Genomic DNA, 17,331 nt, shown 5'->3' with positions numbered 1-17,331 from the left:
TTAAAGGAGACATGCTACATTCAGTTCTTTGAATTAATACTGATTTTCCTGTTTTTGTTGCAGCCATTAGCATAAGATATGCATTAGCCCAGGTTTATTTGCTACCAAAGATGTTTTACACTTATGTGCCAAGTGGTTGATAATCCTGAGAAAAATACGTTGGACACGTCATCGCATACATCATGCATTTACAGAGGAAATCCATTTAGCATACCTTGTGTGAGCAGCAGAGAGGATATGGTATTAAATAGGTCGGAAAGCATTAAGAAGATTTGAACGAGGTAGATAAGTGGTTGATATCCACTCTGGTCTACTTCTACTCAGGCTGAGACCCAGTTTCCTCAACTTGTGTTCCCATGGCCGTTTAAGCCAAGCTGTGGCAGCTGTGGTCCCATCCCCTTTCCCTCTGCACTGCTGCTCACCTCCGTCAGAGCAAGACGGGATGCTAAACCAGTGGGGAATCACGCTCTGCTGGGTAGGCTCCCTGAACCATCTCACTGTCATGCATCACTGGTGGGCAGGTGGGAGAGCAGCAGCAGCAGCAGCACCAGTGGGCTGGGCTCAGGCTCTCGGGTGTAATGTGTGCTTTCTTAGGAAGCATGAGAGCCAGGCATGCAGAGGCAAGGCTCCAGTCACATTCAGCTGCACTGATAGAAAACAAACTTTGTATCCCATTCCAATGAGTCCTTACTTTTCTCTGCCACAGAGGTCATAGTACAAAGAGGCCTCAGAAAGTTATTTGAAATAGAATATCCGAGGTCTTGGTATTTCGTTGTCTTATCTTTCACAAGGTGTTTTTCTCCCACCAGTGTCTTCCACTTCAATTGATTTTCTCTCACAGCATTCTCGGCTTGTTGATCCTAATTACTTAATCCAGCCTGGAATAAATAGAACGTCCCTTCTGGTGGTCTGTAAGACTTCTTACCAATGCCCGTTACCAACAGTTCAGGCAGGCGTGCTCAGAGTATGATTCCTTAGCACTCAAAACATTAAGCAACCTTACTACATGATGAAAATGTAACTAATTTCTCTATGAAGGTACCTAATTTAGCAAATCTTGCACTAATAAAAGAAATGAGAATGTCAGTGTCAGAAAAATAAGACCAAAACTAGTTCTTAGCTGGAAGAGGAAGAGACCTGTCTCATACGTGTTTTGGTTAAAGTATTTATCTTGAAAGTCATGGGGCAATTTCCCTTCAACTGTTGCATCCTGTGAAGAACCTATCGTGTGGGAAGCTGGTGAGCCTACATTAATCAGAAGACTCTATCAACTGTTTGATAAAAGTTTCCACTGACGGCTATGCGAAATGCAGCAATTACAAATACCCGAGCCAGCTGACACTGACAATTTTCTTTAAAGAAACGAGGCTGAAAATATATGGACAATGCAATTTATTTGCTGCATAATTTAACAATGTACATTAAACTGTCCCTCAGCTGTTTAAAATTAGAGTGGCTGAACTTTGCCTGAACATACTCTCTAGCATTGTTTTAGTACAGGGTAGAGATTACTAATGTTCTATGTAAGAACAAGCTTGGAATGAGAATCACTCAGCTAGGAATTATTTCTGGTTTATGACCCCTGCTTTTTTGTTCCCCCACAAAACCCCCAAAATTCAAGAGTAAAGTAGTGTCATGGTGTTAAGGAGTGAGCGTCTCTAAAGCTGTATTAGGGCCTTGGAAACATATTGCATGACAGCGTGGTCTTGCAGGTACTGCCTTTTGAGGAAGTTACGGCAATTTCATTAGAAAAAGGGTTGTTTAAAATTACATGCTACTTACCAAACCTTCCCAAATATCTTGGGAAGGAATTGCGTTTGTCCCCTGACCTAGATTGTGTTAGGTTCCCATTTCTTTATAATCACTTCTGTGTTTCATGAACAGTGAACACCATTGGTGAAAAAAATTCTTGCGTTTCTTTTACTTCAGCCAGTGCCATGAATTTTAATCAATGTTTATAAAGTATTTAGTGATGTACAAAAAGGAATATGACATTTGAAAGCTTGCCTACTTCTTCTGATTAAATCATCTAGTCTAATTAAATATATTATTCCTCATGAGACATCTTGCTCCCCTTATACAACACTTACCAGATATATTTAGAAGCAGCACTGTGGAGTTTCAATGTGACATAAGAATGATCTTCTAATAAGATTTTAACAATTTGGCTGTTAGCACAAAGGCAAAGGGTTCAGGTGTTATGGACATGTAATTCCGTCTTGCTTTTCTTTATGGGCCCAGAAATTTGAATAAATTTATAGCATAAACTCAGCAGTCCTTTTTGCCTTCAGTGAATTTCAGACTTGCTGTGTTAATGGATGCTTTTCATGTTTGATCCCCACTTTACTGTGCTAAAAGCAATTGGCAATAAATGAATATGGTGTTCTTTTAAAACATCCCAAGCATATACGATATTAAGTATTTAGTCTCCTGTCCATAGAACCACAGAAAAGGTATAAGTTAAAGCTTTACTTACAGTGCTCCCTGGGACATGTGCTTCATTTGGTGAGTGATTTTTCCAGGGCTAGAGTGTCTAACCAATTAAAGACCACAGGAAATATGACCAAGTTCTGCAGGTGAAAACTGAAGGCTCAGATTAGACTAAGGCCATGGGCCAGATCAGCCCATGCTGAACTGAATTGCTGGGTCCTGAGGAGCAGCACAACCTTTGCACAGTTCTGCAAAGTTCACTTCTCATTCTCCTTACTGGAGTATTTCAAGGGTCCAGTCACAGCCTATCAATCCAGCAGATATTTATCATCCTAAAGGACAGCATTTCCAGCTCTTTGAAATCAAACCTGTTTTTACACATCTGTTCTCAGCAACCTCATTGCTTCTGAAATTCTTTTGTCCATACTTTACTCCTAGAGCACTTGTGGAATTACTCAGTAGAAATCAATAAGAGCATAAATTATAGCAGTGCAAACTGTTAATTTCTGTTTGGAAATTTGTCAGGTCTGCCAGGAAACATTATCAAGGAACATAGAGAAAGGCCTTCAATTCTGTGGAGCTAAGTCCTGCTTTAGTTAAACTGAATTAAGTTTTGACCTGAGGAATTGGAATTTCCGCACCTCAAGCAAAGACCTATGGATCGATCTATGCATTTTACATCCTCCCTAGTCACTGGTAAACTTCTTGCACAACATTTCTTCTCCCCTTGATTAAAATAATATTTTTCAGTTCATAACTCACTACAGAAAGGCCCAAAGCTACTCTGCGATGCTGTTTTAGAAAGTCTTGGCCAACACTGCAAATGGTGAAAGCTTTGATACACTGAATGAATAATATGATTAAACTGGCTCACATCTTGACCTTCTGCTAGCAGCCAAGGAAGATGTTTACACTGAGGGCTGCCTGCAGGTGCCACAGCAACACTCACTACACAGTGCTACAGGAAACCTGCGCTTCCTGCCTGAAGCTTCTCACAGCTACACACACCCTCCTCTGACTCGGGCTCTTCCTTCCTTTCTCTTTTCTTCTCTTCAACAGCCATCAGACAAAATAAGAAATAATAAATTTTAAAACCCAACATTTCAATGCAAAAAATTTGCTATCCTTTAAAATGTAAATCAGAATTTGAAAACAGATTCTTAGAATTTACTAATTGTTTTAAGTATTTCTTCTTGATTTTCCTTTCTGCTACACCCTAACTCAAATCACTGAAATGAATGGAACTATGCTATCTGATTTCCTTCCATTTTGGATGAAGGACCTTTTCTTAAGTGAAACACTCTGGATTTGTCAAAGGGTGTTAGAGTCACATACATATTAGCAGGCCTTGACCCCCTGGTCCCTAACTTAAATAACCACATTGAAGGGTTCATAAATTAAAAATTGGTCAGTGATGGTATCGGTGAGGGTTGTGCTTCAGCAAGGAAATCACATTTTATATTCCATATTTGGAAGAGAACAGAGGGACCAATAATATTTACCGTATTATGAATGACAGACTGCTTAGACAGGACACAGGAAAGAAATATAGGCTAACAGAAAGAACTATTTCATAGTTTTTAACAGCAAATTATTTTTTTGAAGTCTGTTAAAATAAAGTACTTATGGACCTATCATTATTTCCAGGCCCCACTTATCTGTTTCCTACAAAAGCAAAAATTTTCCCCAAACTTCCAGAAAAAGTGGTCAAAACTTGCTTCTTTTAAATCCTCAGGAAGGAAGGTTTCTTCAGCATTCACAGCCCCACTAGACCTCTCAGCCCACATTTCCCTGAGTTCTGTCAAAACATAAGCTACCAAAACACATTTGGCTTTGATCCTCAGGGTAAGTCATCACAGAGCAATTAAAGTCAGTAGCTTAAAACCTAAGTTCAAATCAAACACGATGAGTATGTGAGCTGTTGAATCTAGATTTTGCCAAATATTCTTTCTTCAATTGTAAGAAGAATTTAATTTCTCTGATTTCTGATGAAAGCTTGCAACCTCAGACAAAGTTCAGCCAATTCTAACACAGGAACAAAATATGTAGCCCATTTCACTGCTTATGTCTTTTTCTTTCTGGAAATGACTATATTAGGATGAAGACACTTGGTTATAAAAGTGTCATAGTATCTCCCTGGTAACAGGTTAATAGGAATCCCAACACTAGCACAGACCTATCACAGCCTATCGAATTCTGATGCCCAAAATCAGACCTTTTAGCATGCAGTTTTGAAATGAGAAAAGATATCATGGCAAGACAAGCATGTGGATGAAGTGGAAATACTAGGAAACTGGAGTTGAAGTTAGCCTGACAAATACTTAGCCTAAAATTTTGCAGCTGACATTTTGATAACCAACTTAGAGGCCCAAAACCAAATTTATTTGTACACAATGGAGCAGAGGGGATGCTAGAGGAAGAAGAAAACGATTGGCCAGCTGTCAGGAACAGCTGTTTGCTTGAGAAGCTGAAAGATAGTCCCATGAAAAGAGAGATGGAAGAGTGAAAACACACAGGTCCTTGAGATAGTCCATTGCTGCCAATAGCTGTCCTTATAAAGTCCCACACATCCAGCAGTATGCTTTGGGTTGATAACATTGTCTGTATAGGTGGCCAATTCGCATACCTTTATATATGCAACCTTCCTCCTACCTTCAGTTATAACTCACTCTAATTTACAGCCTTGGGGAAGTGGTAACAAGGATACAAGCAACAAGTTAGAGATTTTTATAATTTGCATCTTATCATTTTATTATTTCATGGGTTTCTTGACTTTATTTTTCTGATTCACCATTTCTCAAAGCACTACTAATCTTGAAAGTGCTGCAGTCCACGTCTGAGACTCGTACTCTTCTAGCATGTTTTGCACGAAGTTCTTGCCCTTACAGCAGGGGCAGCAGGTTAACTGTTCAACACTACAAACTCAGCTTCACCCATCAAACCCAAATCCTTACTGTAACACACAGTCTGCCTCCTGATCTGGTATATCCGTTTAAACAGTACTAGAAAATCAATAATCTAGCAGAAAGCAACAGTATAGTTTACTTTAAAGACAAGCTTTCAGCTTTTCACATGCACAACCTAAGGCTTTCCGTCTTTCCCGCAAGTTAATTCTGCTCTGGAGGAAAGACAGCCCTACTTCTACCGAACTTTTTATTCATGTCTATGTTGTACATGCTTTTAAGGACAGCTTGTGGGAATATGTCCCTATCTGTATGTAAAAGTAGTTGCTTTGCTAAATCCATCATACAACGGATTCATACATGCGCAGTAATTTTGAAAGTCAAGACAAGCAGTCTGAACAGAGGTCACCTGAGCAGTGCAAGACAAAGCTGGTTGGTACTTTTATGGCAGTAATTAAACAGCTCATTTGCCAGGTACACTGCTGCTGCACGAAACAAAACTGCAAGATGAAAATACACGGCCCGGTTTACTTACAGGTAGAAAGAATCATGTCTGCTTGTCCGCTTATATTCAAATGAAAATGCAAACCTTTCTTCATCAGTTGTGCCAGTAAAACAACCCTAGCCGAGCTCTTTGCTCTCATATGAAACATGGCAAACCACAAATACTGCTTGACCCCGCCTCCTTACCTTTTTTAAAAAAAAGCCCCAGACTAGATAGTATCTCGCATCAGTTTAAAAAAAAAAAAAAAAGTGAAAAAAAGGTCTGCTTTCTAGTATCAAACACATTTTACAGAAAAAAAAAAAATTAAACTGTAATCAGTGAGGCTAAGTATTTCTTAAAAAAAAAAAAGTCAGAAGTAAATTACAGCACTTGGTTCTATTTGGATGAAATTTTGCCCCATCATTTGAAAAAAATCAGTTATAATAAAAAGGGGAAGAAAGACTGAAGTTGCTTAAGGATGGGCAAGCTCATCCAGAAGAAAGGATGGTGCGGTCTTTCAACGTGCCTTTGAAGACACTGGGAGAGTCAGCAAGACAGCTGCCTCCAGAGGTGTTCTGATCCTTTCCAAAATTAACCATCTAAGGCTACATTCAACTAAAAAATACTTTCATCTAAAAACTAGGTGCCTCACAGTTCCTGGCATCCTAAGCATCAAACCCAATGGCAGGCATGCAGAAATCATCCCCCCGTGCTGGGAAGAGGCAGGCAAAAGGGTCAGACTCAAAGCACCCATCTCTATGAGGAAACTGCTGCCAAAAGTCAGCAGTTAGCATGTGTTTTGTCATATAAATCAATAATATATATAATTATTGATTAGAAACAGGCTTAAGGTTCACTGGAAACTATTAATCTCCTGATTCTCCTATGCTTCATTTGCATTTTAAGGGAAACATTACTTATTCCTATAGAATTCCTTTTGATGTAGGGTCGAAAGTGTTGGCAAATGCCATACTTTGCAGGGTCTCCACTGAAAAAGTGGGGTGCAAAGAAGCAGTTAGGGAAGGAAACACAAGCTCGTCTTACCTTAGGTCTTCCATGTTCCTTTTTCTACTACAGGTAGGAAACCCTACATTTTCCCCTTTAACAATATATGTGGTTGGTAATGATTGGGTAGTTTGGGCCCAACACTTTAACAGGTTTGTTTGCATAGTTCCAATAATCTTCTGAGATTTTGTCATTAAAAAAGGGAAATAGCAATTTAAATCTTCTCTGACAGCTCTGACTTTTCAAAGAAATAGCACGAGAAAAGGAAAACATTTCTTCTGAGAAACAAGAGGCTTCCTATTTTTGAGCAGAAAGGTTTAGACAAAGCCTCTCCAAAACTGGTTACAGAAATACTCAGATGCAGCAATGATGGAATGTATTAAGTCAACTATAGTTACCTTTAATAATCTGATTGGAAACAAAATTCACCAAACTCCTCTCTGCCTACTTGCAAAAAAAAGAAAGTTTTTGTGCAATATATTTTCTATTACACGTGGCACAAGTAAAAGAAAAAGAAAACATGTAACAGAGTTACTCAGGAAGCGGCTACAGCAAAACTGAAGTGCAAATACTCCTCACATCCACTGGGACAAAATCAGGTTAATTTAAACAGGCTTCAGCAAGGCTGTGGAGACATTAGCCTCTAGCAGAGGGGAAAGGGCATGTAACTTCTAAAGAGAGTTGAGGTGTTTCTGCACTGAACATTTCATCAGGGCCAAATTAATTTAAATATATATTCATACTACTACATATATATATATATTTAGTATAGAGTGTGTATACACCCCTATATATATACATATACATGGACTATCGTAACACAATATTCACATGAATAAGGAGTTTGACTTATGATGCTATGACAGTAAGTTACTGGCAACACATTAGTTGATTCCAGACAATAGTTAACATTCAGTTTATTTACATGCACGTGTAGTATGGCATTTTCTGTTAAGAAGAGAAAGGTTAGATCACCATAGGTACAGATGACAGACAGACAGAAAGAGGAGCCCTCCTTAAACACACCTGAGAGTGTACTTTCTGTCATTTACAACCCCATGTATCAAGTTGTGTACGTAAGTGAAGGTAGGACAAACTTGTGCTTGAAAATTTCAAGAGGAAAACACATTTTATATAAATAAATGCATGGAATTTACTTATTTACAATACATACAGCATATAAATTATTTTATAATTAATCCAAAACAAGGTACTATAGTACACTGTCAGCCAGCTGTGCTGAATCTTGGACTTATTTTTCTTGAGTAACATCAAGACTAACTGTGGGAGGTCTCTGGTTGACCAAAAAGCCTAGAATGGCTCAGTTCTGAAGCAAAGCTTTTTGAGTGTTACAAAGTTACTGAAGACTGTGCTGTTAACAACCTACTGTGTGCAAATTGAAGAGGCATGTTTTGTGTTCTTGATGTGTCATAAAACAACCATCAACTGAAAAAAATAATGTTTCTGGAGAACGTCTGGAAACATTTCAATGTCAGTAAATAGACATTTATAGATAACTTCAATTTTTTAGCACGCAAATCACTACTAACACTACTGCCTGTGTAAAGAGAAACTCTGAAACATGGACTGTATGTACATGAACCCAACCCAGTAATTGCAAATTAGGCTCCTGGGCTTTGGCCACATTCTCTCTCTTCCCCCATAAAGAGCTCAATTTGCCAGCTATGCAATGCCGACTTTTCATAGAAAATATAAAGACTGCTAGTATTGCTGAAGATACTGTGCCTATTTTCCAACATCACATAAAATGCTCCTTGCACTGGAGCAGGTCAGATGTTACAGGTTCCCCACGCTGTTTAGCAGCATCCAGCAGCTTACAGAATGAAGCCTTTAAAAAGAAATGGTAAAGTCACATCTCTGGAAAGTGGCTTCTTTCCTGTACTTGGGCTACTGTTGTCCTTTTTCAGAAAGCATCTTCACCCTCTGCAATGTCAATGATTGCATGAAGCAAGTCTTCAAAAGTCGGGCGTCCCTCTGGTTTCTAGTAATAAAAACATGCACAGCGGTGATCAGAAAGCAACAAAGTTGTGTTGATTTTGACAAATCATTGGTCTCGATATCATTCTGTGGCGATGAATTTAGCATCTCATTAGATGTGACATGCAAAAATATTTCCTCCTGTGGATTTTGGATGTGTCAATCTCAGTAAGTGTCACCTTGTTTTTTACACTTTGAAAAAGCGTAAATAGATGTTGCTGGGCTACAGTCTTCATATAATTCATTATTTTGCATAGTGCTACACTTTTTCATGTTTCTTCCCCATCCCCACCTCCCTCAATGAATTGCTCCAATCTTTCTTTACACAAGTTTTGCATGCTTCTAAGAATTTTGAGTGTCATTCTCTGAAGCCTCTTCTACTGCAACACTATTTTCTGGACTCAGAAATGAGACTGCATCAGACTTATGCAACAGCATCCTTCATCTACTCTATTTATTTTCCATACAGTTCCTTACATGTTATAACATCCTATTAGTTTTGTTTAGTTATGGCAATACACTGAGGTAGTCTCTTTGCTGACCCTGCTGACACAGATAATTCAGCATCTTCTGAATGTCTGAGTATCTTGCACTTTTCCTCCATTTATCAGCCTCTTTAGATTTGTATCACCTGCTGAATTTTGAAGCCTCAGTAGTCACTTCCCTCTACAAATCATTAATAAATTTATTAAATGAGGACTGAGGTACCTATAATGAATCGTATTTTATGACAAAGATTGACAGTATCTTGCCATTATTTGTGTCCTGTTTGTGAGTCGCAAAGATGCTTTCTCTCCCACTTGATGACTGCTTAGATTTTACTGTTAATAACCCCGATCAAATCAATACATTTTTACTCAATTCAGTGATGCTCATATAAATCGTATAAATACGTATTAATAGTCAAAAAGCATTAGCGAATAACTTATCATTATCTTCCAGGTAATTTAGTATTCCATTTTAATGACTATTTCAAGCAGGTTACCAAGTACAAACAAAATTTAATGATCTGTAGTTTACTGGCTCCTGTGAATAGCTTTTTTTGAACTACAGACGTATCTGTCTTTCTGAGGCCCTCCAGGGCACTGTTGTTTTCAATGCGTTTTTTGCAGCATAAACCAATCAGTTTGTAAGTTTTAGATCTCCACCAGTTGGTTTGATGACGAATTGGTCTCTGTTCCAGCACCTTCTCCCCCAAGACAAGTATAAGACAGTATGTCATCTTTGTTACTGGAAGAGAGCAGGTTTTCCCCAGCACCCCATATGGCAAAGACTAACTAGAAATAAATCACGTAGCTCTTTCCATTCTTGGTTTCCTCAGTTGCTCTCTCAAAATTAGAAGCACCTCATTAAATGCACCTAGCCTTAGAGGCTTTCTGCTTTAATACTACAAAAACTGTTTTATACTGATTTAGTTATAAAGTATTAAATTCGGGTTTGCTGCCCCTTTGACCTCTGTGAAGATTGTACAGTCAGTACCTTTCTGGGTTAGGAAGATTAATAGTACAGTGTATTTTCATCTTTCTTTACAAACCTTGGGATTTGTATGTAAATTCAACTGCAAGTTAATCTACATTTCCTATATAATTTATAATCAGATCATGCAGTATTCCTTTAAAAATATTTTTGGTCATTCTGGCATGTTTCTGCAATGATTAATAAACTGAGGCAATATAAAATCAGGTTCTCCCATCTCTGGGCTGTTCTGATTGAATTTTTTTTGCTAGGAGTAGTTGTACGCAGATATAATCATGACCAGCACAGATTTAGCAGTTATCTCATTTTGTTACTAAATGCCTTTGCATACTTAATCCAACGGGTCTGTTTATTTCATAGACATTTTCTCAGCGTTTTTTCTTATCATAGCTCTAGTTCAGTTGCAAACCAGGGCAAGATCTTTGTCTTAGCAATAAATACATGAATAGCTGAGTGAGATGGATACAGTCAGACTGCTGCAATAGGGAATAATTGCTGTTGCTAGATTGACTATTTTTTCAGTTCAAAGAAAAAAAAAAGTATATACCTCCTGCCAGCACATCATCATCATTTCGTACACCTGCTTACAGGCTAGTTTGGGCCGATACAAACGATGTCCTTGGCTAACCATCGTTACCACTTCATAGTTGGAGCTTTTTTCAAAGGGCATCTTTCCTTCCGTAAATACTTCCCACATTAAAACACCTGAAAAAAAAAAAAAAAAAAAAGCGCAAAACATTTAAGGAAATAAGGAAATAACATCTTAAAAAGATGTTTATTTTGAGCCCTTCTTCACAGATGTCTGAATCCTTCCCAAAAACTGGAGCTTAAATGCTATAAGATAATAAGTAAAAGGGTGCTTTCTTTCAAGGATAACTGTCTTACCAAATGACCAGACATCTGACTTGCTGCTGAATCGGCTATAATTAAAAACTTCTGGGGGGCACCACTTCACAGGAAATTTAGCCCCTGAGGAGCTTGTGTATTGATCGTCAAGGACATACCTAAAAAAAAAAGAAAAATGTTATATCCTTCAATCAGCCTCCAATCCTGCAAATTATAAACTGGATTTGAATATTAGAAGCTTATATTGCCACCTAATGGCCACAACTGTTAGCATCACACAATAAAAATAGCTTATCTGGGCCAGTACTAGGGTTTCAGTCAAGACACAGGTCATTTTTCTTATGACCTCAGAGTCTTCTCTTGTGATCAGTAGCTATACAACACAGGTCTACGCCACCTGCAAGTTAAATGTCTGTATTATGAGAGAAAATAATGCAAAAGCATAAGTTTCTTGCTCTGTTTCTCACTGGCCAGTTTGAATTCAGATGTCAGGGGACATGCAAGCTCAGTAGCACACAAAAGCGGCAAAAGCCAAGAAGAGCAAGGTCAAACCACAGTGCTTTGACACCTTCCTTGTAGGTGGTTGCACCCCCTACAGCTGTTGCTGTAGCAACTTGCAAACAGCAAGTTGGTCCTCACCCACAGATCACCCCCTGTAATGTAGCACCCACAGGTGCTAACAAGGGCAGGAAATTAACTCCTCTCCGGGTCTCAGCACCTGCCAGCACTTTGGCTAGCAAGATGCAACTCTGAACCGCCGACCCCAAGAGGATCCCGAACTCACTGAACAGCCTCTTTCTATTATTTATTTACAAAAATACAGATTAACAACTATTATCTCTGCAGCATGAGCTCTGCTGTCCAAGACACAAGCTCTAGTATGCCTCCTGAAAGATTAAAATCTGTAAGATTTTCACAGATGTTACATAAAGTTGCTAAAAGATGACCATGGAGTCAGTTCAATGCCAGGCCTCTTGTGGTAAGTGCTAGACACACTTACTTCTCTAGATAATGAACTGCCTAGTTTTTATTTTCCAAAACTGAATGAGTAAGGAAATCAACACATGACCAATGAATGAACAAGCTTTAAAGGCACTGGAAGAAAATGAACCAACTATGTTCCCTAGAGAGGTCAAAAAAGATAATTTTTGCCTGTGATTTTCCTGGGTGTGTGTTGCCTTATGGCTAAGTAGAAGGGTTAGGTGAATTTTCCCAAATCTCGGCAAACGTGTTTGCAGACTCAGCCATACCTTGTCATTCCAAAATCTGACACTTTGACCACTCCTGAATCACTCACCAAGCAGTTCCTCGCAGCCTGGAAAGAGAATGGTTAGATTTGGCTTAAAAACTTGCAGTCTCATGCAGACAAATTACAATGGTCTAATAGGGACTTTGCTCTCATTGCTTAGCAAGTTCACCACGTTCAATGGTGTATTCTCACTATAAAAGGTACGTGTGCATTTATTCTTGATAGTACTGTTTTGAAAACTAAACCATTTCATTAAAAATCACTAGAAAATCATCACCTCAAGGGATTAATGAGTGGTGAAAACAGCACCAATACAAAACAGAGATATGCTATTATATCACAGCAAATAGGTATTAATTCTTTATGAAAATTGCAGAGGTTTTATTTCATATTCTTGGGAAAGAGAAACGTCTCATCATTTCCTGTATGGGGCAATTTCAGAGACTTGATTAGACCCTAAAGAGGCAACTTCAACTACTTATAATTTTCTGCAAGAACAAAAGCAGTTATTTACAAACAGGCTGTTTCAAAAAGGAATAGGTAAGTTCAAAAATAAAACTTTCAAGGAGGACTGTATTGCCTAATGGGATGTTACCAGGTCTCTGTGGATAAAGCTGTTTCTCTCCAGGTACTCCATTCCCTCACATACATCTTGGCACATAGTGAGCAGGACATCTTTACTCAAAACTCCCCGTTTTTGTCTCAGGTAATTGAGAAGGCAGCCATGCTCCATGAACTCTGTCACGATGTAAATAGGTCTCTGTTGTGTGCACACACCATACAGCTGGACTAATTTAGGATGTGTTAGCTTCCTGAAAAGATTGAGATCAGGTCATTACTACTTCTTCCACCCAGTGCTAGCTCTCCACCCCAAAATCCTGCAAAAATACCACCTGCCCAAAGTGCTTTTTTTATAATCAGTAAATGCTATCAGAGGCCTAAAACTGGCAATAAAAGTGCCAAGCACACAACTCACATCATTACTTTAGCTTCTTCAATGAAATCCTCTTCATACATGGCGCCTTCCCGAATTGCCTTGATGGCCACTTTATACTGCGCCCTCCATTTCCCAAGGCGCACTACACCGAAGAGACCGCTCCCCAGTTCCCTCATGAATGTCAGTTCTGCAGGATTAATTTCCCATTTCTCTATAAAACAAAACAAAAGAGAGCCCATGACTGCTGTACTAGACAACATACTGAACTGGTAGGTGATAAGGAGGAGGAAAGGGAAATGCTGGATTACTAACAAATCAGGGAATCTAGGGAGAAGACATCTTAGAATTAACTTGAAAATGAAGCATTTCTATATCTCACAAAACAAACTTTTAGCTAGATGTAACCTTTAAGCAGCTCCTGACCAACACAGGAGGCAAAACTTAAGCTTTCCTGAGGCCAGTAATTACATGGTGGTATTAGCATCAGAGTTGATTTCAACAAGCTGCACTGGCGGCATGTTCTGCTTCTCCTCACTGCTGCCCTTGCCACCACACACCTACCACCAGCCACCGCACCTCTGCACGCCAATCCTCTGAGCAAGGGTCTCCAAGGTACAACTTGGACCTGCATAGGTTAGTATAGCCAATCACAGTACAAAATTTTCAAAATTTTTAGAAAATATTGAGGCAACTCACATGTATAAAATAATTAGAAAAGCTATTTGCAGTTTAATAAAACATGCAATTACCATAGCTGAATCCTGCTGTTGTTGGTGCTGTCGTCTTCTTTGGGGTCACTGGGTAACGCAGCCTGGTAACAAGACCTGAGGTTCAAAGATCAGACACAGCTTACTTCTGAAATAGTGCCAGGCAGCAAATCAGCCACTTTTCACTGCAAATGGCAACACTGATGAACAATAAGCTTAGAGTTATATACAGCTTTGACCACATTTTCTTCTATTGCGTTGTTTTGTACCTCGGAGTGCCTGTGAGAGGTACACAAGAGCACTCACTGCATCTAACTTGCTGCTGCTTCTTTACTGGTGAGAGATGGATATAGATATATGCATACATATTTGTGCTTCACAGTTATACTGGCACCAACAAAGGCTGAGGACCCCTTTCAGATCCGAAAGATTATCTAAGATGTAAAATCTCAGTGTTACTTCTGATCATTTCTGTTTCACACATCAAAATCCCAGGAGTTTCACCTGGGAATTTTACATATAGAAAATAAATGCTGCATGCTAGCTGAATAGTCTCCTAAAATCTTGTCAGAACTCAACACAACATAAGGTAATTGCAATGAAGCAATTAAAAAACAAGTGGTAGAATCAGTTATAATAAATGAAAAGCAGGGTTATGTTTTGGAGCATATTTTCCAGAATAGCATCAGAAAAGGCCAGGTCATCTGAATTAGTTATAAACATCTGGAAAATATTGGTCATGAGGGAAATTTATGCACAGACTGGACTTGAAAAAAATATACTGTATGAGTATCTGTGCCTTGAACCTGATTCCTAAACTCTCCCCATCCCATCATACAGTGGGCAGACACCAGCATCAGCCATAGATTTGAAGTGTCTAACCTTTACAAAGACTCATCTTTAGGGATTTCCTAAATAAAACATTACTGTTCTCCTCATCTATTTGCTATATGGCAAGATTAGATCATTTTAAGCGGTGGTGACCCGCAGGTAAAAAGCTAGTGCCTGGAAAGTACTCTGGGGAAGTAGCATCCCTATCCATCTGCTGTGGGTTACAGGCAGCTGATGGAGACACGATGTGAAGCTAAATAAATTATTTTCCCAGACTCCATACAGCTGTTCCTCAGTTACTCTGGGGACAGGAACATATTTATATTTTTAATATGTATTTACATAAAACCTTTCAAATGCTTGCCCATATTGAAAAAAAACACGAAAACGCAGTGCCTCATGACTTCCCTGAAAAAGAACAATATATAAAAACCTAAAAACTTTCATTAAAACCCTGAAACACCGCACACTTTTTTTCAAATCAACCTTAAGTGACAGAAAAATTCCAATTCATCTACCTGCTGCATTATGTTTATGATACTCAATTATTTCTGGAATGGAGTTAAAGAGATGTTTTTCTGCGAGGTAGTACTGCTTCGGTGATGTAACTGTTTCTTTTATATGGTAGTGTCTTATTCCTGATGAACCTTCTCTGGAAAAATAACAACAATAATAATAATAATAATAACAACAACAATTAGTGATAATATCATGTCATTTCTTGTTTATTTTTTAAGAGGAGCACATTGGCTAGGAAAAGGAAGCTGAAAGGGACAGCGTGGATGCCCAATGTCACACGCTTCAGGAACAGCTTGGATATCAAAGATCCTGACCACTGGTGACTCGCCTTCATCCCAGTGCTCACACCAAGTTGAAGATTAACGCATAAAAGGTTAATTTTCAGCCTGGAAAGCTCCCCAGTCCAGCTCACCATATACCGACACAAACACTAGGGCTGGCAGGAGGGAAGAGACCGAACAGAGAGGGAAAGTGAGGCCTCCTTCTTTGAGTGGCAGTTCAGGTCTACCCTGGATTAAAGTGAACATGACCTAACCACAGAGTCGAGAAGCTCATTTTAGTCACAGCACGCCTCATTTCTTTGTTGAGCTCTCTCATGGGCCTTCCTCCAGCCCATGCATTTGGAGACGGATGCAAATGGATTCGGATGAGACAAGGTGTACAGAGCAGCCACAGAAACTCACCCTCCAAATTTTGTATAAAGGGAAACTGTATACAGTCCAGGCTGACTTGAGTCTCTCACCACAAAACCACCTTCTTTATCCTAAAATACAAGCATATTGACAGTTTTGTACAGTGTTAATCTGTGTGTGTCTTCTACTCAATCTCTAATTTGTGCATGCCAAAATAAGCATTTGCTTTAATAAAATAAGCTACTTTATGAGAATTTCATGGTTAATATTGGAAAGTTGCTGTACTGACCTCATTCCTGAGGAGCTGCTCTGCCTTGCTTCTGTTCAGGTTTCTGCTGTACCAACTGCAACACAACATCAGTAACCAAAACGTCTCTTAAGTGCATGATTTCCGTAAGATGCTTAAAGCAAAGTATTAAAAAGCTACAGAGTCAATGATTTTACAATAACAGAGGTCAACAACTGGACTTTAATTAATGTACAGAAATCAGTCTCTCTTACACCATGCAGTTATGTCACAAAAATGCCCTGAAACAAATCCAGTGAGATCCCATGGAAGCCAGTTCTGTTAGTGGAACTAATCTTTCAGGAAAAACATCTCAAACACACACAGGCTGATGGCAGTAGTTGCTCTGAACAGAAGCCCAAGGGCAGGTTGACAGCCCTGGGGAAGCAGCTGCCTGCACACTGGTCGAGCCACCTGTGGAGCTGGCTGCTAGACTGCCATTTCATTCAATAATTTCACGGTTCTGATTTTCCAAGGAGGACCCACCTACCAAAGAGGAGGTCGAAAGTGAATTAAAGGTCATGGTTACACATCCCCAAGCTCAGTGCTGCAGGGGCAGGTTAAAACAACCATGGAAGCACTGACATTTCAGCTAGCTATAGTGAATAATACAAAAAGGAAAAACATACAGCTTGCAAATGATGTGGTGCAATCGTTCTGAGCTACACTGTCACGGCAGTAACTGAGCAGGCAAGTGGCACAGCAGCCACTGATCAAAGTTCTGCTATTCTGGAGATAGTGGTTTCTTGCAGTTGGTAGACGACCTGCAGTAATCTTCCCTGGACCACACAGTGACTCAGAATTACAGCTCCAAGGTGGTGAGGCACAAAGTGACTCGACCAGATAAGGCAGCCCAGTTCCTTCCTTCCCTTTCTGCCAGCCCTGCAGCCCAGCGCAGAGCAGGGCAGGGCTCTTCGCAAGAGCCTCTAAGATGAGAAAGCAACAAAGAACAAGTAATTCCCTCTAGTGAAGCTGAGGGCAAAATCCCAGAAGAAATTCTATACCTTCTGTCAAAACACAGCCGTAGG

At 39.4% G+C, this 17,331-nt stretch overlaps 1 protein-coding gene across 1 annotated transcript in view; it reads right to left on the bottom strand.

Annotated features, from left to right (window-relative positions):
- Positions 1–7,712: 7,712 nt before the first annotated feature.
- Positions 7,713–17,331, bottom strand: part of TEC (tec protein tyrosine kinase) — a 54,169-nt gene continuing 44,550 nt past the window's right edge. Inside the window, exons 9-18 of the mRNA XM_075091552.1 lie at positions 16,307–16,361; positions 16,069–16,148; positions 15,385–15,518; positions 14,078–14,152; positions 13,368–13,539; positions 12,987–13,203; positions 12,393–12,457; positions 11,182–11,300; positions 10,844–11,001; positions 7,713–8,824 (exon numbers count right to left, since the gene is read on the bottom strand). Coding sequence (XP_074947653.1) covers positions 8,747–8,824; positions 10,844–11,001; positions 11,182–11,300; positions 12,393–12,457; positions 12,987–13,203; positions 13,368–13,539; positions 14,078–14,152; positions 15,385–15,518; positions 16,069–16,148; positions 16,307–16,361 — 1,153 coding nt within the window. The 3' untranslated portion in view covers positions 7,713–8,746. The remainder of the gene's footprint in view (positions 8,825–10,843; positions 11,002–11,181; positions 11,301–12,392; positions 12,458–12,986; positions 13,204–13,367; positions 13,540–14,077; positions 14,153–15,384; positions 15,519–16,068; positions 16,149–16,306; positions 16,362–17,331) is intronic.

Source organism: Phalacrocorax aristotelis, chromosome 4 (assembly GCF_949628215.1).
Source record: "Phalacrocorax aristotelis chromosome 4, bGulAri2.1, whole genome shotgun sequence".
Taxonomy (NCBI): domain Eukaryota; kingdom Metazoa; phylum Chordata; class Aves; order Suliformes; family Phalacrocoracidae; genus Phalacrocorax; species Phalacrocorax aristotelis.
The sequence above is the reverse complement of the archived record's forward strand: the minus strand, read 5'-3'. Positions and strand labels throughout refer to the sequence as shown.